The 24,611-nt window shown below is 48.1% G+C and overlaps 3 protein-coding genes across 5 annotated transcripts; 1 reads left to right on the top strand and 2 right to left on the bottom strand.

Annotated features, from left to right (window-relative positions):
• Positions 1–50: 50 nt before the first annotated feature.
• Positions 51–8,405, bottom strand: KARS1 (lysyl-tRNA synthetase 1). Of its 2 annotated transcripts, none has more exons than XM_065662324.1 (14): positions 8,095–8,405; positions 7,332–7,482; positions 6,954–7,119; positions 6,508–6,601; positions 6,071–6,257; positions 5,777–5,902; positions 4,445–4,564; positions 4,039–4,201; positions 3,772–3,945; positions 2,941–3,026; positions 2,169–2,254; positions 1,704–1,830; positions 810–953; positions 51–154 (listed from the first exon to the last, which is right to left on the bottom strand). In XM_065662324.1, exons 1-14 carry the CDS (start codon positions 8,154–8,156, stop codon positions 80–82), a joined length of 1,761 nt encoding a protein of 586 aa, XP_065518396.1. In that variant the 5' UTR covers positions 8,157–8,405; the 3' UTR covers positions 51–79. The 2 variants fall into 2 exon arrangements, with proteins under 2 accessions (XP_065518396.1, XP_065518395.1); XM_065662323.1 differs by lacking the exon at positions 8,095–8,405 and adding an exon at positions 7,851–7,981.
• On the top strand, positions 7,860–13,524 carry TERF2IP (TERF2 interacting protein). Its single transcript, XM_065662327.1, has 2 exons — positions 7,860–8,733; positions 9,216–13,524. The coding sequence occupies exons 1-2, from the start codon at positions 8,215–8,217 to the stop codon at positions 9,651–9,653; spliced, it is 957 nt and encodes a 318-aa protein (XP_065518399.1). The 5' UTR covers positions 7,860–8,214; the 3' UTR covers positions 9,654–13,524.
• LOC136005131 (carbohydrate sulfotransferase 4-like) lies at positions 11,927–16,894 on the bottom strand. 2 transcript variants are annotated; one of them, XM_065662325.1, is made up of 2 exons: positions 16,710–16,774; positions 11,927–13,121 (listed from the first exon to the last, which is right to left on the bottom strand). In XM_065662325.1, the coding sequence occupies exons 1-2, from the start codon at positions 16,733–16,735 to the stop codon at positions 11,969–11,971; spliced, it is 1,179 nt and encodes a 392-aa protein (XP_065518397.1). In that variant the 5' UTR covers positions 16,736–16,774; the 3' UTR covers positions 11,927–11,968. The 2 variants fall into 2 exon arrangements, 1 of the variants encoding a protein (XP_065518397.1); XR_010608687.1 differs by lacking the exon at positions 11,927–13,121 and adding an exon at positions 14,904–14,989 and having other exon boundaries at positions 16,710–16,894.
• Positions 16,895–24,611: the final 7,717 nt, after the last annotated feature.

The following is a 24,611-nucleotide window of genomic DNA, read 5'->3' on the forward strand; positions in this document are numbered from 1 at the left end:
GGGAGCGCGGCCCCAGCGCATGCGCGAAGAGACAAGAGACACAGGAGCCGCGGAGCAGCGCTGTTTATTGACGCTCGCGTCACACGGAGGTGCCTTCGGCGGGCGCCGCCTCCCTCTTGTCCTCCGGCTTCATGGCGGGGAAGAGCAGCACCTCCTGCGGAAACGGGCACCGTCAGCGGCACCGGGCGCCCCGGGCACCGCTCCCCGCCAGAGCCCTCCGGCCCTGGCCCTGGCCCCGCGGCGGGCCTAGTCAGGCACGTGCCACGAGGGAAGCGCTTTCGATGGCGCCATGGAACCAGCCGGGCTGGAAGAGGCCTTTCCGATCATCCCCTGCACTGCCCGGGCCACCGCTCGCCCACGGCACCGAGGGCCTCATCTCCACCGTGGGTGAGCACCTGGGGGGAAGGTGACTCCAGCACCGCCCTGGGCAGCCTGTTCCAATGCCTGAGCACCCTCTGGGGCAGGAACTGCTCCGAATATCACAGAATCCCAGACTGGTTTGGGCTAGAAGGGACCTTAAAGCTTTCCCAGGGCCAACTGGGCAGGGACCCCTTCCACTGGAGCAGCTTGCTCCAAGCCCCTGTGTCCAACCTGGCCTTGAAGACCACCAAGATGGAGCACTCTAAACTTCCCCTGGCACAGTTTGATGCAGTTTCCTCTTGTCCTATTTCTGGTTACTAGGGAAACCATCTTTCAGGCAGTTGTAGAGAGCATACCACTCGATGGCCATGGTGTCTGGTGTTGGTTAGAGAGGCAGGCAGTTCTGCAGTGTCACACACCTGGTAGGTACTGCCATTTCCACCACTCACCTTGATATTGTTGGAATCAGTCAGGAACATGGTGAAGCGATCGATGCCCATGCCCCAGCCTGCCGTGGGAGGAAGGCCATACTCCAGCGCCATGCAGAAGTTCTCATCAATGAACATGGCTTCATCATCACCCACGGCTTTTGCCTAAGAGAATGAGCAGTAAAACATGGGTTGCACAGAGCTTGGTAGTACCACTTCTGCCAACGCCTACCAAAAAGGGGGAATACATTGGTACTTTTAGCAGCCATGTAACTGATACCACCACAGCCTTGTACAGCTGCATGAGAAACAGATGAAGGAATGTCAGCACCCAGCCAGCCACAGAGGTCACTTGTACAGCTGCTTCCAAAATAGCTCTAGGCTCAGCTCCTTCCTGATCTGCAAGTTTCTATCCTGGGTTCAGCAGTCACAGTCATTTTTCTCCTTCTTAGTAGCTGGTGCAGTGCTGTGGTTTTTACTTTCAGCCTGGGAACAGTGCTGATATCATCGACATTTTTAATTGTTGCTCACTACTGTTTAGTCTGACCAAGGACTTTGTGAGTCTCATGCTCCGCCAGGGACGAGGGGAACCCATGGTGAGTGGTTGTATTCTCTTCCCTTGTTATTTCCCTTATCATTATTATTATTGGTGGCAGCAGTAGTGGTTTGTGTTATACCTTAGTCACTGGACTGCTCTTATATCAACCCCTGGGAGTTACATTCTTTCCATTCTCCTCCCCATCCCTCTGCAATTGGGCAGGGGTGTGGGGTGAGAAGGGGAGTGAGCAAGCAATTGCATGGTGCTGAGTTACTGCCAGGGCTGAAGCCACGACACAGCATTAGGGACTAACAGACATAGAAATATTCTTTGCTTATGTGCCTTTATCAGTGATTCCATACCAGCAAGGACCATACCTTGGCCTGATCCTCAAACAGCTGCCGCTGACGGAAAGGATCATTAAGTTCTGTGTACGCATTGCACACCTCCTTCTTCATGACAAAGAGTTCAAAGCGTTCTGTTAGTCCCACATGAGAGCGATGCCTAAGTGAAGATAAAACAACCACACCTTCAAATAAACATCTTTACAGAAGGAAAGACCACACAAATTAAGTGCTCGGGAGGAGTGCTTATGCTCAGCAGTTAACAGCTGTCAAAACCTCAAACTACTGAACATCAGCCCACCTCTGCCCTGAATGATGGGTTTCAGGAACCAATGTCCACCTTGGTTGGTATCAGAGTTCACAGACTAGTATACAACATCAGAATCTATTTTCACAGGTGACTTGGATTTTTTAATTTCTTCATTTTTTTTCCTTGTTAATAAAGTAGAAGTAGAGGGTTTAAAAGAGTTACACACCGACTGTGTCTCATACTCTTACCATTTGGCTAGAGGACTCATGATCTGTGGGTGATCACAGATGAATGTAGGGTTGATGCATGTGACTTCCAGGAATTCACCAACTAACTGGGAAAACAAAAGCAAAACAAGTATGCAGAGCACAGTATCACATTCATAGCACTGCCTTCCCCACACATCCTACTTCTGTCTTTCCACATCTGAAGAAGGTGCCATAAAACTGAGAAGTTTCCCAAGTGATCATTACTAATCATGGTAATGTCTTCATTAACAGAGGGTACATGTCCTGCTTGGATAAGAAAAATGACATAGCAGACACTGTACAAGAAAACAACAGCATTATTCAAATTGGACATTGTGACAACAGCCAATAGGAAAAGCAGCAGAAAAAAAAGCTATCAGGCAATATTTGAGGTACAAAGGAAAAGACTTAGTAGGGCTGATAGAAGAACTATATGGTAAGCCTGCTAGCTTTGTAAAGTACATCCAAATGCACAGATCTCACAGATAAAACTGCTGTAAGGCAAAGCACATCTGCTTTAATCGTAAGATACTAGTTATCAAACTCTAGAGCTCACATTAAGCAGGCATCTGTAAACTACATTTTGGTGTAGACAACACCAAAATGATTTTGAACAGCAAGTTTTCTCACTGTGAAGAAAAGCTGAAGTGCATTTCACCACATTTTCTCAAAGGCAGCTAAACTTCCGCTCTGAAGAGACCTCTGTTGGTACCTGTTGATACGGAAAGATCCTTCAGGACATTAGGATTATGAAAACACCACCTTTACCTACCTTGTCAAGAAGCCTGGCTGTTGTCCTTGGAGGTGGACACTCAACATTTCTCTCCGTACAAAGATCATCAAAGAACTTGCGAGTTTCTGAAATAGTTGTAGAGAAAAATCAGAGACGCCACTCAGGCTGCCACGTTTCTTTTTTAATTTCTGCACCCTTCAATGTGTCTTACGAGTGATTTTTAAAATCTTAATGGTATACATCATGGAAACCATGAGCTTAAAAGTCAATCTACAAAAATAGAGTTTGATTTTTGATCAATCTGCACTAAAATCTAAGTTACTTTGTATTTCAAAAACTTGGCAACAGTTAAGCACAACCCCACACAACTGCTGGGCATTATCATTGGGGGTAGCAGTAAAATGTAAAAAAATAAATCACTGAAAAGCATATGAGCTTGTTTCCTGGAATCCTGAGCCGTAGGAATAAAATAGCCCATACACACATTGTGAAGAAAGCCCAGAGTAATCAGACTCCTAACCTACAATCACAGGCATGGAGATTCAACTGCACAGAAGACAGAAGAAATAATAAAAAGCTGGGTCTCTTCAGCAGGTCAAGAACTCCCCAGATCGTGCCTCTTGGGAATAACAACATCACATATACTCAACAAAAGAAGCAGCAATAGAGTCAGATCCTGCTAAAGATTGCGAGGCATGAAAGCTTCTTTCTGGACTCTTCAGGAACAGACAAACCCAGAGAAAAGAAATTCCATGTGTTAGCACCACCTCAAAACGTAGCTGACAAACTGACTGCAGGCTGGGAACTCAAGAGTTTTTACTGTTTTTCTGTTAAGGAAGAATGACAGGACATTTATACTAAGCATCTAACCTTCAGTTTCAAAACACTCAGCTGGTGGAAATTTCACTCCTACGGCCTTTTCCAGATCATACACCATATTAATTCGCCGGAAGGGAGGGGTAAAATCTATCTCATAGGCCTGTCCATCTTGACCATCTGGATGATAAGTGATCTTGTAACTTCCGGTAATATGTTTCACCATCCCTGCAAAAGGAACCTGAAGTTTAGAACAACAGTATGCCACATAATATGCACTTCTACCAGATTCTTACTCTTTTTTAATATTGCGTATGTCACCTGAAAGCAACTTCTCTGTAATTTCCATCAGGTCATGGTAGTCTGCATAAGCCATGTAGAATTCACAAGTTGTGAACTCAGGGTTATGAGTCAAATCGATTCCCTCATTTCGGAACTGACGCCCAATCTCATATACTCTGTCCATGCCTCCAACCACCAACATCTAAACAAAAGGAAATCCCAGTGAACAAACCAACTTTTTCAAAAGACCTGAAGAAAGCTCAAACACACACAACTGCAACATGACTGTACAAATTTCACTCAAGACACATTTTCTCTCCTCCAGACAAATGAGTCCACCTTTCTTGAAGAATAATCCTCATTTCGGCTACATTTTCTTTTATAGAATAAGACCACAACAGTCTGGAGAATATGGGTTTAGCCATCAGAAGGGTTTATATTTTACCTTATGGTAAAGCTCTGGAGCAATTCTCATGTACAAATTCATATCCAGTTCGTTGTGGTATGTGATAAAAGGTTTTGCCACAGCTCCACCTGGAATTATATTCATCATAGGAGTTTCGATCTGTAAAATAACAACAAAATAGTTTAACAGTGGCATAAACACTTCCAGGCTCCTACCTGTGAAACTGTTTCCAAAGCAGAACTCTGTAGATCAAGCAAACAAATAAACCATGGCTAGCTCTGATGAAAAACCTCTGTATTTAATTTATTGCTTGACATTCCAGTAAATTAAAATAATTCTGAACTAAAGAGCACTTACTTTTAAAAGATGCAGCCATAAAGACACATAATTTAAACTACTTGTTGCCACCAAGAATCATTCTTATTTCCTATAAATGTGAACCTGCCGTGTTCGTATTATCAAAGCCAGGAACTTGACTGAGGCATTGTCACAGAATTGTCTCTCTTCAGTGCAGAAAATGAAGTTCAACAAGGCCAAGTGCAAGTGCCTGCACCTGGGTCAGGGCAATTCCCCACTACCAGTTCAGCTTTGGGAATGAATGGATTGAGAGCAGCCCAGTAGAGAAGGACTTGAGGATACTGGTGCTTGAGAAATGGAACATACGCTGGCAATGTGCACCCAGAAAGCCAGTCATATCCTGGGATACATCAGGAAAAGCATAGCCAGCAGGCTGAGGGAAGGGATTCTCACTCTACTCCACTCCCATGAGGCCCCACCTGAAGCACTACAGTCATTACACACACAGCAGAGACAACACAGCACAGGTTCAGCATCCCATTGCTCTCAAAAAAACTCCACCGGCAGCTTTTGCAGATTCTGTTGATAAACATTTGTAAATAAACTACATTAAGTTCTAGCTTTTTTGCTAACTGTAAAGAACAACCAAGAATCAGGATGCAAGACAGCAGAGCTAGTAATGTTTTTAAATACGCTACAATAGATCTTAAGACAAAACCAACTTTACTTACCAGAAGTAAAACCTGCATTTACCTCCAGAGACAAAACATCATTTCAAAGGTGTTATTTTCACCTTAATTTACTGACATAAGGACAGGACAGCAGTAGTTTGAAGCATACCCTGATAAAAGTTTCCTGAGTCATAACCTCATCAACTGAGGAGTAATCTTAACTTTAAAGAGAGATGAAAGAAATAGTTCCCATTACGTTACACTGATAAAACACACCATGCTGAGGTAATTATTCTCACTTCTGTAAATACTTGCATATGAGCCTGAATATAAAGCATCCTTGAAGCCGAGAAGCTCTAAACAAGTTCAGTATGCAGAGACAAATAAAACACTGAAGCCTTACCTCAAGGAAGCCCAACTCATCTAGAAAGCTCCGAATATATGTAATGATCTTTGCACGGGTTATGAATTTCTGCCTCACATAATCATTAAGAATCAAATCCAAGTATCTCTGACGATACCTAGTTTCCTGGAAAGAAAAGGATCTTTAGAACAAGCTAACAAAATGTGCTGCCAAATTAGAATTAAAACAAAACTAATGTTCCTTTGGTGACTGATACCACCAGCAGATATAAAAGGTCATCCATTCTGACCTATCTGTCAAACTTCCTTCAAGAGTGACAGATATGATAACTACCTTATCTTTGAGACCAAAGTGAAGATGAGGCAACATGTGGAGGCAGGGAGACAAGAGAGTTATTTCATAAGGAATAATACTCAGTTCCCCTTTCTTTGTTTTCCCAGGATTCCCCTCTACACCAATAATGTCTCCACGACGCAGCTTGTTATTAATACGAAAATACTCTTCCTCAGATTTGTAGAGCCTGTAATTACAAAACAAACGTAAGTACATTTGTTTAAAATTCACCATTCCAAACTGTCCTGCAAGTCTCTCCCAAGACTCTTCTAGCAGGGAGGCTAACCACAACATCCTAAGCAAAAGTTTACCTGGTTGCCTAAACCAACACAGAGGCAAATTGCCTAAGGAGATGAAGGAAGAGAATGACCAAATCAGGTATCTAGGCCCCAAAATACAGTTAATTTTAGAATGCTACTGCAAATACCGCTCCTTACCTGGAATTTGCCATGACCTGCAACTTGACTCCTTCGCCACGAAGATCATAGAAAATCAGCTTCCCTCCAGAGGCACGCTTCGCATGAATTCGACCTAAATATCAAAGTATGCAGGACATCAGGAAAGGAGCTCCCTAGCAAAAAGGGCACAGGGGCAAAAAGCACAGTATTATCACTTGGACAAAGGCTCATCAGCTCTGAACTGATCACTAACTCTGGAAGAGCAGCAGTCAAGTCTCAAAATGAATACCAGTGCACAAAAGACTATATAAACTTCAGGGTCCTGCAGCTCATACCACAATCTGATCTTGCAGGTGTAAGGGATGTGGCATGGGTCCACTCAGTCTGAAAGCACAAGTCCTGAATAGTCTAGCACTGCTACAGCAGCAAAGACTTGGCTTAGCAAAGCAAGAGACCATCCTCGTGTATCCCAGAGAAGCCTTTACCTGCCACTCTCAATGTAATGTCCGTCAGGTGATCTCCTGGCTGCAGGTGACTGTACTTTTCTATAAAATCTGAGAGGGATAAGTCTACATGGAACTTATGAGGGTAGGGATCTTCGCTGGTGCTCTTCAGCTGCTGGATCGCCTGGCTACGGATCTTGTAGTATTGCTGTCACCAGAAACAAACAAAAACCAACACATTTCTGTTAAAAAATGAGTATACTTTACAGTGTGTGAATTAAACACAGCTTCACTTACACAGGAATATGTAGGTTTCTCCCCTTTAACCATTTAGTTACCCATTAATTAAAAAAACCCCAACAATGTAAATAAGTAACATTTGTTCTCAGAATAGCAATAAGCATGAGGCCAGGTGCTCACATTTGGATCCAAGTTCTCCTCATCAGCACCAGTGTTATTCTCAGAGTCAGAAGCCAAGGCAGGTTTATTTGACTGCTTTTCACTTTGTTCTTTCTGCTTTGCCTCCTTCTCAGCAATTTTCCTCTCAGCTTTTAAACGCCTCTTCAGCTCACTGCAGAACAGAAGGGAACCAGGTACAGCAGGCACTCTGCTAGCAGGTAACACACGGCAGAACTACCACAAGCTCCCTGTACAAATAACCCTTTCATTTCTGTTATTCCGACCCCAGGTCAGGATAATCCCCAAGCGCGTTTAAGCGTCGAGATACAAACACCCAGGCACCCGCCAACGTGCCGCAGGCCCCTGCGCACATTCGGTCCGGGTGTGGCTGGAACAGGGCGTTCTGCCCCGGGCAAGCGCCCGGCGCCGCGCCGCTGCCCCGAAGGCGGGCTCAGGGCCCAGCCGCACAGCGGCTCCCGACCCCGCGGGCACGGACTTGACGAGTCAAGGGAGGGCCCGGGCAGAGCGCGAGGCACCGACCTGCTCTGGTCATGGAGCGCCCGGCGCCACCGCAGCGCGGCCGCGGCCCTCCAGGCCCAGGCCCGGGCCCAGGCCCGTGCCGGGGCGCGGAGCAGCGCGGCGCCGGGGCTCAGCATGGCGCGCTCCGACGTGTGACCTGGCGGCGGCGCGCCCCGGCCCGCCGGGCACTCGCCTCGCGGCCCCGGCGCGGCCTCGCCCGCCCGGAGCGGCTCCGCCGGCGCGGCCCCGCCGCCGCCACCCTCACTTTTTGCTGAGGCGCGACTCGGTCCCCGCCGCCTCGCACGCGCCCTCCACGACCGCCGCCATCTTCCACGCTCCACCCAGGCTTTCCGGTAGGCACCGCGCCTGCGCGCCCGGGGCCGGTATGGCGGAGCGCTCGCGGTCGCTGTTCCGGTGGGACAACGGCAGCCCTATGCGGTTCTACGTGCGGCCCGGCGCGGCCAAGCTGCGCATGGCGCCGCTCGTGCTGGCGGGCGGCGGGCGGCTGTGCCGCGTGCAGGAGCCGGGGGCCGTGCTCCTGGCGCAGCCCGGCGAGGCGGCGCCCGGCGGGGCCGTCTCCACCGAGTACGTGACGGAGTGCGTGAGGCGCAACGAGCGGCTTCCGCTGGACCCCTTCCGGCTGCCCCCCGCCGCCGCCGCCGCCGCCGTGGCTCCGCGCGGCCGCTCGGCCTTCTCGGCGGCGGAGGACGCGGCGCTGGTGCGCGCGGTGCGCGGGCACGGCGAGGCGCGGGCGCGCGGGCGCGCGCTGTGGCAGGAGCTGGAGCGCGCGGGCGCGGTGCGGCACCCCTGGCAGGCCATGCGCGACCGCTACCTGCGGCACCTGCGGCCCGCGCGGCGCGCGGGGCTCTTCGAGGCGGCGAACCGCGAGTTCGAGACCACGGAGGTGAGGCCGGGCCTGGCGCCGGGTGCGAGCTGGATGCGCGCCGGGGTCCGTTCCAGCGCAGGCCGCCCCGCGACCGCTTCCTGCGAGCCGTGAGCTGCGTGGCCCGCGAAGAGCCGCGCCGCGCTGTCCTGGGCTGAGTCCCGGCCGGGCTTGGCTGCAGGGAGCCGATGTGGCAGCGCTGCTGATGGACGCCGCCCTTTCGCTTCGCCTCGGGCATAAAGTGTGCCTGCAGCTGCCTTAACGCTTTTGCCTTTTACACTTCTTTTTTGTTCTTTCCTAACTTCTGTCTTATCTCATGCTTTCTGTGGTCTTGTGTGTCCTTGTTAACACCTGGCTTCACTTCAGGCATGAGTTTTACCTTATCTAGTAGTAGCTGAGCTTTTTACGTACTGTAGAGGCACAGTGGAAGGTGGTTGGGAAGTGGGGATGAAAGAAGCTTGCCAGAACATGCCGTGTCTAACTGATGACTCTACTTCTCTTAGTCAAGAAGTGACGCCTCAGGAATCTCAGGAGAACTTCCTACAAAAGAGAGAATTTCCCCAGGAGAAACAGCATCTGGTTTGAAAACTGCCCTGCAGGACTCTGCTGGCCCTGACACCAGGTTACAGATGGAAGAACAACAAACAAGTACTTGCTCTTCTTCCAGCACGGTGGGGGATGCAGTAAAAACGATGCAGTGCTTAATGGAGAAGTCTGGCATGGACCTGCTCAGCGTTACACAGGCCTTTCTGAAAAACAGCGGTGACGCGGAGGCTACTTTGCACTTCCTGCAGACGGGGCGGCGCCGGGACGGGTACCCTGTGTGGAGCAGAGAGGATGATTTGGAATTGCAAAAAGATGATGAGTCTGTCAGAAATAAATTGGTGGCAAAATTTGGAGCTGAAAACGTAGCAAAGCGGGTAGCATTTAGGAAGAGTTAGCCGGCAAAGCAGAGGGGAATGGCTGATATAGGACTGTGCAGGAACTGAAAAAACCCTAGTAATTTCAGAGATGCAAATACAACAGAAAATTTGATGCAGCATTCTGAAGTTTCAGAAATGCTTTAAAATACTATTTTTCATGAGGCCCATTTTGTAGTACTGAGTACTCTAAACATCTTAAAGTAGAAAATGGTGAAGATAAGGGCTCCATACCGTATCAACTTTTTTCAATGAAGAGTATGTATCTGCTATATAAGCAGATTGACAGTGCCACTTGTATGTTGCTCTGCATGCAAAGGATTTTGAATAGGCATGTCACCAAAGTCTGACAGTCACATTTAAGTGCTCTAACCTGTAATGCATTAGTAGTGCACAGCAGCATCCTGCTCTCTGTCATTTGTTTTAACTTCAGACTGCTGTGGATGGTTATTTAATAACCTGGTCTGCCAGTTGTCATCACATTTTGCTGTTAATAAACCTTGATTAGCAGCAGTCATTTGGAGACAGCGACAATGAAAATGTAACTGTTCAAAAGAGGGATCAAGAACATTCTTGCCAGAAGATGATGCACTTGGTCTCATACGTCAGTGCTGAGATGTCTTGAGAGTGGCCTTGTGTACTGGGAAAGGCCAAAAAAGGTCCCTGTGACGTTAAAATGTTCAGGCTGACATTACAGAGATACGTCAGTTAAAACCTCAGGCTGGTTGAGATCATTCCAGTTTTTATTACCACTTCCAGCATGTATTCTCTCATGCTAATATTGCAGGGGTTGATTAATAAGATGAACTTTACCATCTTGCTTCATGATTTCAAGAACATGGACACTGAGAAAGTCCAGGAAAACAACTATTACTGGTTTTGGACGCTAGAAGACAGAATTATTTCTGCTAAAAAATAAATGGATTCACGTAGTCCCAGATATGGATCACCATATGAAACTCAGAAGTTTTTATTTTCATCTATAGCTGGTTTATTCCATTTTCCCATTATTCAGTAAGTGAACACAAACATTTCCCCAAACATTGCTACCAAGGCTGGATACCTGGGAATACAGGTATGGAATACAGGAATGGAGCAAAAGGAAACTGGGCTTGAAAACTCAACTATCCCCAAAAAAAAGGATCGTTCTAGAAACCAGCGTCTGGTCATCCTTGCATCTCTTCTGGCAGTACTTATCACGTGTGGCAGCATGACAAATGATGCTTTTTTTATTCAGCTTCCATATATATCTATTCTTTCTTTGCAGTATTGTTGCTCTGTGTGGTTTCACACATTTAGCTGTGGTCCATGAAGGTTTTGAGCTCTGCTATCTGGTCCCACTCCGTCAGCATTGTTTGCTCCAACCTACCTGTACTTCTTTTTGCATAAACCGTGGATTTAATTTGCAAAACAGACTTGCATTACTTCAGCCTCCATTTTCCTGGTGGTGCTGATTGACAGAGCTGAACATGAACAGCTTGTGCCCAGGCAGCCAGGAAGCCACCAGCATCCTGGCCTTTATCAGCACCAGTGTGGCAGCAGGGCCAGGTCAGCAGTTGTGCCACTTCGCTGGCCACTGGTGAGGCCGCACCTTGAATCCTGTGTTCTGCCCTGGGCCCCTCACTACAAGAGAGACATTGCGTGCTGGAGTGGGGCCAGAGAAGGGCAACAGAGCTGGTGCAGAGCCTAGAGCCCAAGTGTGATGGGGAATGGCTGAGGGACCTGGGGGGTTCAGTCTGGAGAAGAGACGGCTCGGGGGGGACCTGATCGCTCCCTACAAGTGCCTGACAGGAGGATGGAGCCAGGAGGGGGCTGGTCTCTGCTCCCAAGGAACAAGGGATGGCACAAGAGGAACCGGCCTCAGGCTGCACCAGGGCAGGTTTAGATGGAGCTGAGGAACAATTCCTGCCCCAGAGGGTGCTCAGGCATTGGAACAGGCTGCCCAGGGCAGGGCTGCAGGCACCGTCCCTGCAAGTGTTCACACACCGTGGAGATGAGGCTCTCAGTGACATGGGTCATTGCTGGCCTTGGCAGTGCTGGGCAATGGTTGGACTGGATGAGTTTAAAGGGCTTTTCCAGCCTCTCTTGATTCTATGATTCTGTGGTTGTGGCTGAGCCTCCAGGACTTGGAGAGCAGCCTGTGCTGCTGAGAAAGCTGTCACGGGTGCAGCTGGGGATCCTGTTATTTATCCTTGCATAGCACATCCATGTGTGCACTCTTAACGCGCATGCACATAGCTCTGTTCTTTTTTGCTTTGGCAAACACTTAAAAGTTCTCTACTCTGCAGCCTTGAGAGAATAGGTGCAGAGAGCAGCTTTTCTGCCTTCAGAATTTGTTACTTAGAGGAGTTATGATCAAACAAAAGATCCAGTGACATATTTTTTTGCTCTTTTTCAGACTGAATGAGCTGGTAGCCCAACAGGTCCATTGCATCCTTGCACACCCTTTGCACTTTTTCTATTTTCTGGAAGGGAAGGGTGTTCCTCCAGGCCTGAGATACCTTCAGCGCATCTCTGGAGCTAATATCAAAGGCCTGTGCTCCTTGCCCCTTCCCGTGGGTGATGTTGTGCACCCACTTCTGAAGTTCTGGTGTAAAATGGAGTTCTGCAAACCTGTACATCTGAGCAGCCAATGCTAGCGGGTCTCTGACGATGTCTTCGTAGCGAACCAGCAGGTAGCGGTCCTTCAGGAAGCTGGGGACAGCCTGGCTGCCAGCCTTGTAAATCTCAACGTGGCTTTTGCAGATTACTTGCATGGTATTGTAAGGTCCCATTTCTCCCTTTGTCCTCTCAGCCCCCACAACAATGTTACTATCACGTTTTAGGTCTGCCACTGTATTCTCTCGCGACCTGAATACAGCCCGAGGGTCACGGACCAAGTGAATGATCTTGAGGTTCAGGGATGGATCAGTGAGAAGGGGGTAGAGAACTTTCAGGTCAAAGAACCGAACCTCCTTGATGGCAACATGGCTGTAGGTTTTACAGGCTTCCTCCACCGTGCTGAATGGGGACTTGGCACAGATTGTTCTGCAATTGCCTGCAGCGATTATATCACTGCGACTGAATAAGTCACAGGCTGGGGGGGAGCACAAGGCTCGGCTTGTCTCCCACTGAAATAAATCAGACTTTTTCTTCTGGCTAGACATGTAAGCATCAAACACAGACATGTCACACAGAAAAACCGACCTGACAAGGTCCCGCACTGCCATATGCAAGACCTTGGCACTGCTCTGGTACATCTTAACCCACACGTGCCATGCAGGCTCCATCAGGTAGAAGACACTGGGGTGCTGGCTGAAAATTTGTCCAGTGAAGGAAGACCCTGACCGCCAGGAGGAGAGAATGAGGATGTGGACTGAAGAAGGTTTTCTTTCCGCAGGGGCATTGTTGCTGCAGGGTTGGAAGTGGCAGTGGATAAGAAGGAAGGTCAGAACTGCCAGAATCAGGAGCACCTGCACCCTTCTAGACTTCGTCATGGTTGCAGGGGACCTGCAGAGACAGAGGAGGTTCAGGATCATGAAGAAGGCAGGATGCGGCAAATCAGACTCCTATGAATCCATCTGCAGGCTCAGGGTTTTGGAAAGCCACCACACTACAAGTGATGCTGTGACAACCACAGCAAAAAGTGCCTTTGGAAAGAACATAAATACTGCAGGGTTGAAAGTTCTCAGTAACAAACCCGCTGTTTGTCAGCAAATCATTCTAATGCTGTCTTAGAAGATCATTGAAAAGCTTGTTTGCACTTTCATCAAAGCTTAAGAGCTTGTTCAGTGTACTGAAATAAGTCAGTACACACAAATATGTACTTAGTATACACGATTCCTGCAGATATTATCCTTTCAATTTTTATGGAGGAAAGATGGAAAAAACTTTTTTTTTTTTACTTTTTTTTTTTTTTTTTTGCAGAGAATTCAAAAGTTCCATGCTGTTACTTTTAAGATCCTGCTCTGACCACTGTTTACAGTTGGTTTTGTGCCAGGATGCTGTACAAATAAAATGTATGTTTCCATTTCTTTTGCTTATATTCATCTTGGAATTTCAGGAAACTTTTTTTGTCATGACAGGCAAAATCTCACGTACCAGAGGAGGTCATTTGGAACTGTAATAAATCCAAGCACAGCAATATCTCCTCCACAATCGAGCATCACAGACAGTTTTGCTAGAAAGTCGTGAGAGTTTCTCATCCATCTTGTTGAGGTGAGGCTTACCTACAACCAATACCTTTCTTAGTCTAACTCCTTTCTAGAAGCTGTCTCCTGCTACTCTTCCCTCCAGCCCCGCTAATGCTGTAGGTCTTCTGTGAGAAGAGGTAGAACAGAACGTGGTAGTCCAGCTCAAAGGTCTGCCCAAACCTAGCTCTTTGTTTCTTCCACTAAACCTCTATTCTGACTGTTGGGGATGACTTCATTATTGGAAAATGCTGTAGTGCACCCTATCACCCCTGCAGCTCAGTGTGCTCCCCTGTCACCACATGCCAGGCTGGCATGCTAGCCGTACTGCAGTGGAGACAGGCATTTCAGGCCACTGCAACTGCTTTACATTTCCTAAGGTGAGCTAAACTTAAAACACCTTACTGGCTCTCAGGCATGGTCAGCCCCTCCACAGCTGGAGAGGATAGAGAGAGCAAGGTCCTGAGGCTGCAGGGCAAGATGGGAGTCCTGGACAGGGCCGTACTGGAGCCCAGGTGCTCAGAGCTTTGTACACAGCTTTTGTGTAGCCCATGACTGTACAGATCTGGGGCAGCCATGACCACGCAGAGCAGCTGCCTCCCTTCAAAGCAGCAGAGGTACAAAGTATGCCTCACTTCCCTGCTGTGTGCTTACCATGTTATCTTCCGTGTCCATGGTAATGCCCAAATGTTCCCAATCAAAATTTCCCTAACTTCCTCCTTATGCCTTTCCTCAATTTCCCTCTTCAATGAAACTTTACAACTAGCCTGCATGATTTTAGTTCCTCTAGCACTAGTGTTGAGATTTCCAGGTACAGTCACTGCTGCTAACTGACTAGAAACAGCACTTATCTTTCCCTGCAGCATACGTGCATAAATTGGCTTGTTTATCTAATCTGTGCATTCATTTGGAGTTTAGGATTTCCACGGCAGCAATTCTAATTGCTCAGAGCCAGGACAATGCCCAGCCCAAAGGGTAAGCCTGGTTGTTGCCAGTAAGTCCTGCCTCAATATGACTTTTCTTTTAGTAATGTCTTGCAAGGATGGGGCTGGGCATTTACTGAGGAACCACTTACTTCTGGTCTCCTAGACAAGAAGCCTGCTGCTGTTTTTTATTATACAAGTAGATTGTAGTGTTCAGGTCTGAGAAGCTGATTCAGGTCACTGGTTGGGTCAAGCCTAGGAAGAACTGCAAAAAAAGACTGTTGTAAAGTCATATACCATTTTTCTCCTTGCAAATTAATACAGCAGTGTTTACCAAAAGTCCTGGCTTTGATGATGTTGCTTCTATCTGGTACCATTAATTCTGTTATTGTAACTCCCAGCAGAGTTCCTTTATTAAAGCCGGAAGCTCTTAATTGGAAAAAACTCTGTTAGCAGGCACAAACACTGGCATTAAGATACCCAGGCAGATATTAAACCACATGAATCATTTCTCTTGAAATCTGTGTGAATAGTCTGAGTATGAGCCAAAGAGAATGGATTCATGTTTCTTGGGAAGCAAGAGTGTGCTTTTATCTTGAACCAAGCCAAGGTGGGATAGTGTGATGTTTTAGACATTTCACAGAGCATGCAGACCCTTTCTGTGTCTCCTCTTGGAAGAAATGGCCTCACGTGAGACCACAGCCTCAACAGCTTCTTCACTTTTACACGAGTAGTGATGACTGTTGCTCTGACCCACAGGGCAGTCAGTTCCACAAGGAGGGGACAAGGACTGAAATGGGTTGTGTGTGCCTGGTGAAATGGAACAGAGGAGAAGCAAAGAGCAGCAGAGGTTCTATCATCAGGTGTTTCCTGATATGAAAGAAATACTAATTAGATAACCTAACTTTCACCACTGTATCTCTCAATTGTGGCAGATGGGAAGTTTATACATTAAAGTTTTATGCTTAACCATGTTTTCCCTGCAGCACACATTCAGAGTCACAAGTGATTCAGTTCATTTTGTATTGAAAAAGTGAAATATGAAGCCCTCACAAAGCTGCAAAGATCATTCCAGAATGACTGAGACAATCTCAGCTGCAGAACGAGAAACTGTACACTGTTACTGCCTGCTGGCAGAGAGATGAGCTACAATTTGGCTGAGAGCAAAAGAACAGGAAAAATCTCCGTGCACTAAGGATGAAGAGCAGAAACTACTGAAAAATACAACAATCCAGAGTCTCCCACAGCATATACATGAGAATGCAAAGAACTGGGATCTGCCTGACTGAGCAGCATGAGTCTCGAAAACAATGAATAGAGTTTTAACCTTTTCCAGAAACATAGGGGAGCCTTGGAAATGCTTGATCCTGGCAAAGAAAGAGCATTACCGAAAGTAGCGAGCGGCCCCAGGGAGATGTACCCACCGAACACACTCTGAACATGGGCAGCATATCCCCAGAGTACAGGTCTGTCGAACCTGTGCATCTGACAATACAGCCCCAAATACCTTTGTGTTACACAGACTGTGGCTGAGTGCTCTGCAGGTCTGGGGAGCTCTCCAGACCTGTACAGAGCCTTCACTGCTGTAGTGGCAGCAGTGTAGCAAAGAGATAAGGGAAGCCACAGACACTGGTCTTTGTTGGCACTGATGGTTGCTCATAGCTTTGCCAGATTCTTCAGTCTGGACAGACCAGCTGGTGCTGTAGAAGTAGCATCCACCCGTTCAGAGGAGAATGATGGCATGACTCTGAGAAATCCTGAGAAGGGGCACTGAGAAGACAGCCTATAGAAGCAGGAACTACCCTCTAAGGCAGACTAACAGCTTGTGTCTGCAGGAGGACTCGTGTAGCAATTTACTGGCATCCATATATTTACAGTGTTATCCGAAAATTATCTCCCAGTTCAGGCTGCTGAGCATGAGCAGTGAATGCAGTCCTGGGCACCAGTGTTCACACCAGAGACCAAGAAATGATTTAAAATCTCACCTTAACACGTCCTCTTGAAGTACCATCACACCTGGTTCAGGCAAAGCTGCCCTCACACACGTATACTGCTGTCGTACACACTCCTGCGGGCAGCCACACAAACAGCCCAGTACTCACGTACTGGCACCTGCCTTTGTGCTAGGCTCACGGACACATGTACTCAGCTCTTACCTATACCTGTCTCCTCTCTCATGTGCCCTTATTTGTGTATGATGTCCCAACCCTAGGACTGACTATTCTACAGTGCCCGCCTACTTTGACCAGCCTTGGGCTGGAAAACTCCACCCTGCACTAAGCACAAAGCATGGGAATGGCAGTTGCTTGCAGAGGCACAGGTGACGGAACAGTGCTACTAAAGGAGAAGGGCCAGGAAATTCATTAAGGAGACTGGGAGGTGCTTTTATGTTAAGTTCCACTGCAAGCCCCCAAAAAACTGCTCTCCATAAAAGTAGGAACAGGAATGTCTGTGGAGTGTCAGAGCAAAGGGCAAACAGGATCCTCTGTTACAAGGAGGAGCAGTTTGCCCACCAGGAGTGGGAAGACAGGGCATATTTGCCTGCTATTGCTCTGGCTGCTTGCCACATTGTCAGCAGATGTAGATTTACACAATGTCTTTTTAAGTCTTTTCCATCTGTGCCTTGCTCAAGTTAAGTATTTTGGGGCTGGGAAAGAAAACTCTGAAAGAAGCTGTGAAGGGCTTGGCCTTTGCATCGTTCTCAGGGGTGCTGGAGTGGAGTGGGGCAGTGCCAGGTAGGGCAGTGAAGCAGGGCAGTGCTGGGCTCAGAGAAACGCCTCGTATTCTGCGGCCATGCAGAGACAATGACTTTCAGTCATTCCTGTTCCAGGTCTCACGATTTCTGTCACAAGAGAAGGTGCAGACCTTCTGTTGATGGTGGCCCCTGTCCCCAAAGAACTCACTGAGCTGCTCTGAGGGAAAGCAGAGTACAGGAGACGAAGCAAAAAATCTGAGCAAGACTGTTCCTTCCAGCAGGAGGGACAACCTGAATGGGATAGGTCATGTTCTCTTTCACTTGCTGCATTGCAAACACAGATGGTCAAGCCCTGGTAATTCTGGGCTAGGAAGCAAGGAGAGAAGCTGGCAGTAGTACAGGCAGCAAAGTGCAGAGAGAACCATGCCATTTTCTGTCCAAGCTGGTTTTTTACTACATGTTCTTGTGCTCTGCACTGTCACCATTTGTATGAAGGATTTACCTGTATCCCAGTGTTACAAAGCTGGTTAATATCACTACTTGAGTGGCTCTTCCTGAAGCCTTATTGCTTCCTGACCAACAATTGCATGAACAGAGATGTATCAAAACTCCTGTTCCACCTCTGTGTATCTTGCCCAAAATATGCCAGTCCTTTGCAATGGATATTTGGTCTTCAGGACAGCACTGAACACTGCTGTACACCCTATAGTCACAGGGCTGGGCACATTTTTTTGGTTGCACAGATCCCAGGTTATAACTACTTTGGCTGAGCTTTCTAGAAGGCAGCATCTGTGACATAAGCAGTTGCACAGGGGAGGAGAATGTACTCTTCTGTGGAGTCAAGGCTTGGGAGGGCACAATGCATTTCCTGAGACCTGCATATTGTGGAAAGTGGAGAAGGAATCCTCTGGCTCGTGAATAATGGACATAATTCTCCCTGTATGTCTGACTCATAAGGTTATGAAGCAAAGCAGAAGCATTTGGGGCAATCTCAAGAACAAATACAAGCTGTGCAGAGAATGGATTGAGAGCAGCACTGAGGAGAAGGACTTGGTCAATGAGAAGCTCCCCATGACCCAGCTTCCATGTGTGCTTGAGCCCAGAACACCCCCGTGTGCTGGACTGCACCACCAGAGCGTGAGCAGCAGCTCAGGGAGGGGATCCTGCCCCTCTGCTGTGCTCTGGGGAGACCTCCCCTGCAGCCCTGATCCAGCTCGGGGGCAGCAGCACAAGAGGGATGTGGAGCTGCTGGAGCGAGGCCAGAGGAGGCCATGGAGATGCTGCGAGGGCTGGAGCAGCTCTGCTCTGGAGCCAGGCTGAGAGAGCTGGGCTGGGGCAGCCTGGACAAGAGAAGGCTCCTGAAGGGGAGACCTGAGAGCAGCTCCAGTGCCTAAAGGGGCTGCAGGGAACCTGGAGAGGGGCTTGGGACAAGGGCCTGGAGGGACAGGCCAAGGGGAATAGCTTGAACCTGCCCAAGGGGAGACTGAGATGAGCTCTTAGGCAGAAGCTCTTCCCTGTGAGGGTGCTGAGGCGCTGGCACAGGGTGCCCAGAGAAGCTGTGGCTGCCCCATCCCTGGCAGTGCTCAAGGGGGCTTGGAGCAAGCTGCTCTAGTGGAAGGGGTACTTGCTTGTGGCAGGGAGTTGGAACTGGATGAGTTTTAGGGTCCCTTCCAACCAAACTATTCCATGGTTCATATCATGGTTCATTATTCTTACGCAATCACATGTACACACAGGACACCTGACCCACTGCAGCAGTAATGGCAGTAGGGTCATAGGATTAATGTCAGAGGTATGGACTAGAAGTAATTCCTCAGTGCTGAGGCTGGAGAAGACTCCCTCCGTGAAGGCATGTCTTTGGTAGCCTGATGAGAGAAACAGGCACACCTAGAACAGTGGAACCAGCTCAGCTGAAAGCTTTGACTAACCCCATGCCCTGTCTTCTGCCATCAAGAACAAATGGGAAGAGAACAACCAGCACATTTCCTCCTAGGTGCTCTCCTATTCTGCAGCAGGGTCTGGAGTACATGAATGACCTCTCTGAATGTAGGTGTTCAAAATAAACTAGGAAGGGATGCCCTAGAAGTTCCTGGTTCTTTCTGTTGGCTGTGACAAGGAGGGTCTTTGATGTTTGTGAGTAGATATCTGCACTGAAGCTGTTTAAAATCAGTTGAGATCAAGATTGTCTGCGTTTACAACACCTAGATTTTTACTATTCACTTGTCCATTCATGTTTTGAATTCACAGATACTTCTGGCATGAGCAGATGCCTGTTGTTCTGGCAACAAGAATGTGTCCAGCTGCATGTTGTGAGAACTACTTCCCTCTGTTCTGAACCTGGTATATAAAAACTGCATTTGGTAATACCACCATTTTTTAATCAAGAGAGACAATGAGTCATTTCTTCCTATTCACAGTCTTTGAACTATAGAGGATTTTAGCATCTGCTCTTTTATGCCCTGCAGAACACAACTCGTCATGTACCACACTGATATCTAAAGCAGCTCATGGGAGTCATGCTACAGGAGATTCTGTCTCTGGTTTGCAAAAGGAACCTGCATGACTAAGCCAGAGAAATATCAACCCTGGAGCCATCATGCGAGATAGATTACAACCCTGTACAACATACAAGGGGACTCAGACTGACAAAAGGCCTTTATATGTTTTGCATCTTTCTCCTCTTCTTCCATGTATCAACTCATCTGTCTCATGGGCACTGCCCCTGGGAGCACCGTCCTTTGGTGGCAGCAATGTTTATTCATTGACTGGATTCCAGGCAGAGATAAGAAGGGCATTCTCTTCTAAACACTGAAGGGAAGTTCTGCTATCCTGCAACGTCCTGTCTGGCCAAGATCACAACTTGGACTTTACAAAAACCTTTAAGATTCTCAAACACAGGGACTGATACGCTGCCAGTTTTTCTTGCCTTCCTGGCAGAAAGGCTGATTTAGGAGACTGCAAGTGTCTCTCTTGTGTTTGTTAATATTTATTTAGAGGGATGAGTTAGATCCTAGCATCACAGTACACCTGAAAGAGTTGTTTGGTGGGATGGCTCACATTTCCTGCATCCCAAAGTTATGACATCAGGGAGTTTCCATAAGAGTCAATGTGATCACTATGCACTGGTAAATGCTTGCCACAGAAAGAGATCTCCCGTCCAAAGCAGAGGGAGTTCAGGTGGTTTCTAGCTGGCACCACTAAAGCTGTAGAGGAAAGATGGAAGTTCATGGCTCTGCAAGATTGAGTGTGACAGAAAGCTTCAGTGTGGCTGCTCGCACAAGAGCCATGCATGATCTCCTGTACTGGTCACTGGATTTTGACTATTTCTGCATTTCTGTGGTTTGAAATGCACAAGGAAAACCCTGCTCCTTGCACAAAAGAAACTTGACAGAAATCTTTAAAAAAAAGGAAGCCCATATGTCAATTGCTCATCACTTTTATGGGGATGAAGGCAACAAAGCAGAACTCTGGCTTTCGGAAAGAGCTTGTTTGGCAAGGACGTTGTATACAGTCACTCTGGTTGCTTCACATATCATCATTTATAGATGATGGAAAGGAAACACAGAAGTCAGGCAAGCACCAGAATGCATTGGAGCAGAGGTGCAGTATCTGTGCTAAATTCCAGTCAGAGCAAGTTCCTCCCAAGCCAAAGCAGATCTTGACCCCCATGTGGCTTCCAGAACAAGGAAAAATAAGACAAATCTGATGTCCTATATGAGACATCTCTCCAAGCGCAGACTGGTGAGCTCCTGCACTCATGGTGCTATGGCTTTTCCATTGTATTTAAGGTGAGTTTTAAAGTTGTATTTTGATTTAGAAGCAGTTTGAGATAAATAGATTTGTCTGAGTTGGCACTGGAGGACCCAAAGTTGCAGTAGGCCAGAGGGAGGATGGCAAGCAGCTCCCTCCCTCCTCTAATCTACTTGCAGTTGAAACATCTCTGTAAGTAGTTCTTTTACAGAAGAGCTTAGTTACCCTGTCCTGGTTTCAACTGGGATAGAGATAGTTTTCTTAATATTACTGTTTTCTCCTTACTACCAACCCATGCACTAACTGATTTTATTGTTGTTTTCTGCCTTTTCAATTTTTTTACAGAATGACATAAAAAGGTATTTGACCATGGCTGCACTCTGCCCTAGAGCTGTCTGTTCAATAGCAGAAAGGAGGGATCCATAATCCAGGAAGAGCCCTGCTAGATCTTGTTCCCATGTCTTACAAAATAATGCAGTGGCAACACTCGTTTATTGACTTCATTATCCTATAGTACTCTAATATCTCAAGTGGTGCGGGAATGGGAAAATAGGAAAACAGGAGATAAAGAAAGAAGCTTGGAGCCCTATGCAGATAGGCCTCCAAGAGTGAGGTCCCATGGTACTTTGCCACACATAACAGAAAAGAAGAAAATAGTAAGAAAGTAAATTTATTTATTCAGCTTTTGAATTCATTTCACTGGTCAGCTTCTGCTTTCTTTATGTACATAGGCAGTCTAAGGCCAGAAATGAGCACATGCACTGAAGCTTGGAGTAGAGTAACTAGTCTAGAGTTGAGAGGAACAACAACAGTAAGCAGAGCTGAAACATGCATAGTCCACACCATGCACTAGGGTGCAGAAGACCCTATGCTAGCACCAGGAAATGTCATTCAGACCTATTGACAGTAACTGTTTGCTCTGGCAAGGCTTCACGGATCATTGACCCAAGTCAACTAAGCTAAGGGAACACAATATATGACAAAGCAAAGGGGTCATGTAGGTCTGTGCTCTCAGCACTGTGTGAGCCCGTGCCAGACAGCCAAAACACAAGAAGGATCCAGGGATTCTGCCCCTCAGAAGCCTTCCCCACTGCTGGGATCCCAGGCTGAAGGCCAGTGTAGAAGATACAACCCCAGCCTTGTTCTGACCAGTTGTTAAGCTTAGCCAGCCAGCTTTTCGGTGCCTACCAGCTGCTGGAAGCCTGATGAGGTTCTGTCCTTTGTGGCTGCCCTGTCAGTAGGAAGAATCATAGAATAGTTAGGGTTGGAAAGGACCTCCAGATAATCTAGTTCCAAACCCCCTGCCATGGGCAGGGACACCTCACACTAAACCATCCCACCCAAGGCTTCATCCAGCCTGGCCTTGAACACTGCCAGGGATGGAGCATTCACAACCTCCCTGGGCAACCCATTCCACTGTGTCACCACCCTAACAGGAAAGAATTTCCTCCTTATATCCAATCTAAACTTCCCCTGTTGAAGTTTGAACCCCTTACCCCTTGTCCTGTCACTACAGTCCCTGATGAAGAGACCCTCCCCAGCATCCCTATAGGCCCCCTTCAGGTACTGGAAGGTTGCTATGGGGTGTCCACGCAGCCTTCTCTTCTCCAGGCTGAACAGCCCCAACTTCCTCGGCCTGTCTTCATACAGGAGGTGCTCCAGTCCCCTGATCATCCTTGTGGCCTCCTCTGGACTTGTTCCAACAGTTCCATGTCCATTTTATGTTGAGGACACCAGAACTGCACACAATGCTCCAGGTGAGGTCTCACAAGAGCAGAGTAGAGGGGCAGGATCATCTCCTTCGACCTGCTGGTCACGCTCCTTTTAATGCAGCCCACTGACTTTGCCCACTCTGTGCCTTCCTTCTCCTCTAGAGCTCCTCTGCCCTCCCACAGTCTGGTTTGCAACATCCCTTCCAGTCCCTTCCAGGAGGTATTGTCTCCCAGAACACTGCTGCTGCCTCCTCTTGCACAGTCTCTCTCTAGCCACTTGTTCTCCTTATGGAAGCATACCTGTGCCATGTGCCAAGCATTTCTGTCCTCCAGCCTCGTGGGTAGTGCCTCCAGAATAGAGCAGCTCATCTGACCTCTAACAGGCCTGTACCCCCTGGAAAGATGAGGTTATACAACAGCTCTCATGCGCAAAGAAGCTTTGCTCAGGCACCATCCTCTGAGGCCTCCTCACTGTCCCGCTGCCAATCCATGTGTGAGCCTCACCTGAGTGCACCTGAGGCTGGGCCCTGCTTCCCCAGGTCCTGGCTGAACAGTTCTGGGTGCACTCAGGGCAGACCACATCCTCCCTGTGCAGGTGCTGGGTGGCTGCGCGCTGGTGCAGGGCAGGGCGGTTCAGCCAGGCTCTCGTGGCCCAGGGCCATGGCCCCACTGCAGGAAGATGCTCAGGGGCTGCTCCAGGCTGCAGCCTGCGGGCAGCCAGGGCTGCTGGAAGACGGAGATGGCAAGGCCAGGGCCAGGGCTGTGATCTCCTGGGCTGGGCTGCACCCAGGTTATTGAGGCGCCGGGGAGCCAAAGACGTCCCTTGCTGGTAGGGGTGGTTTCGCCAAACCTGCCTGCAGTGCCCGTTTGTGCTGCTGGGCTGGGCCCTGCTGCTGGGACTTTGGACACTGAGGGTTGGACGTGAGCTGAGAAGTTCTTTCCTTTCCCAAGCACCAGGCACAAGGCTGCCCCATTGCCCAGGTCCCCATGCCTGAGTACGTCACCCTCCTTCTCAATATGGCCAGTCCCATGCAGAGAAGAGGAAGTGCACCCTGCAAGCCTGCTCCAGGGAATACAGCTGGTGCTCCGCAGTTAGACAGGGAGTATGGCTGTGCGTCCGTGTGTGAGCCAGCAGAGGCACAACACAGGAACAACCACATACCCACAGATTAAATGAAACCTTCCCCAGCAATATTCTGTTATTTTCCCACAGTCTGCCGAAAAGGCACCAAGGCACAAAGGCACCAAGTCTGTCAAAGCCCTTTGGACCTTGTCTGAGCATCTGAGGAAGAGCAGCTCCAGACCTGTGTCTTGGCTTCTCCATGGTTTCAGTGATGAAGGGGCTTTAACACAAAGCACCTCTAAACGCCAGCTTAGGCTAGTTTGTGTGGCTGGCAGGGTGCTCTGTGTGACACCCACACTATGACATATAGCATCAGTGAGTGTAATGCCTGGAAGCTTTTACCAGCACGTTTGTGGTTTAATGATAGTTTGCTATTGCAGTAGGGAAAACCTAGGTGTGGTCAAAAGGAAGCGTTGTGTTTGCAAATCATGGCAATAGAGGATGTGGCCCTGAGAAATCCAAATATTTCAAGATTTATGAGCTATGAGTATGCCTGCTTATCTGGTTCTCAGTGTCCTTGGCCAGAGGCTGCTGGGATAAGAAGAAATGCCTGACCAATTTGGCGGCCTTCTATGATGGGGCTACAGAACTAATGGACAAGGGTAAA

The sequence above is a fragment of the Lathamus discolor genome, chromosome Z (assembly GCF_037157495.1).
Source record: "Lathamus discolor isolate bLatDis1 chromosome Z, bLatDis1.hap1, whole genome shotgun sequence".
NCBI classification, from domain to species: domain Eukaryota; kingdom Metazoa; phylum Chordata; class Aves; order Psittaciformes; family Psittacidae; genus Lathamus; species Lathamus discolor.

Coding starts and splice junctions, on each gene's coding strand:
- LOC136005131 (XM_065662325.1), bottom strand. CDS start 16,735: ATGGTACTTCAAGAGGACGTGTTAAG. Junction 13,122..16,709: donor CTTCAAGAGGACGTGTTAAG/GTGAGATTTTAA, acceptor CTGTCTCTGCAG/GTCCCCTGCAACCATGACGA.
- TERF2IP (XM_065662327.1), top strand. CDS start 8,215: ATGGCGGAGCGCTCGCGGTCGCTGTTCCGGTGGGACAACGGCAGCCCT. Junction 8,734..9,215: donor GCGAGTTCGAGACCACGGAG/GTGAGGCCGGGC, acceptor TACTTCTCTTAG/TCAAGAAGTGACGCCTCAGG.
- KARS1 (XM_065662323.1), bottom strand. CDS start 7,966: ATGCTGAGCCCCGGCGCCGCGCTGCTCCGCGCCCCGGCACGGGCCTGG. Junction 4,565..5,776: donor ATGAGTTGGGCTTCCTTGAG/GTAAGGCTTCAG, acceptor GTTATTTTACAG/ATCGAAACTCCTATGATGAA. Junction 3,946..4,038: donor TACAGAGAAGTTGCTTTCAG/GTGACATACGCA, acceptor TTCCTTTTGCAG/GGATGGTGAAACATATTACC.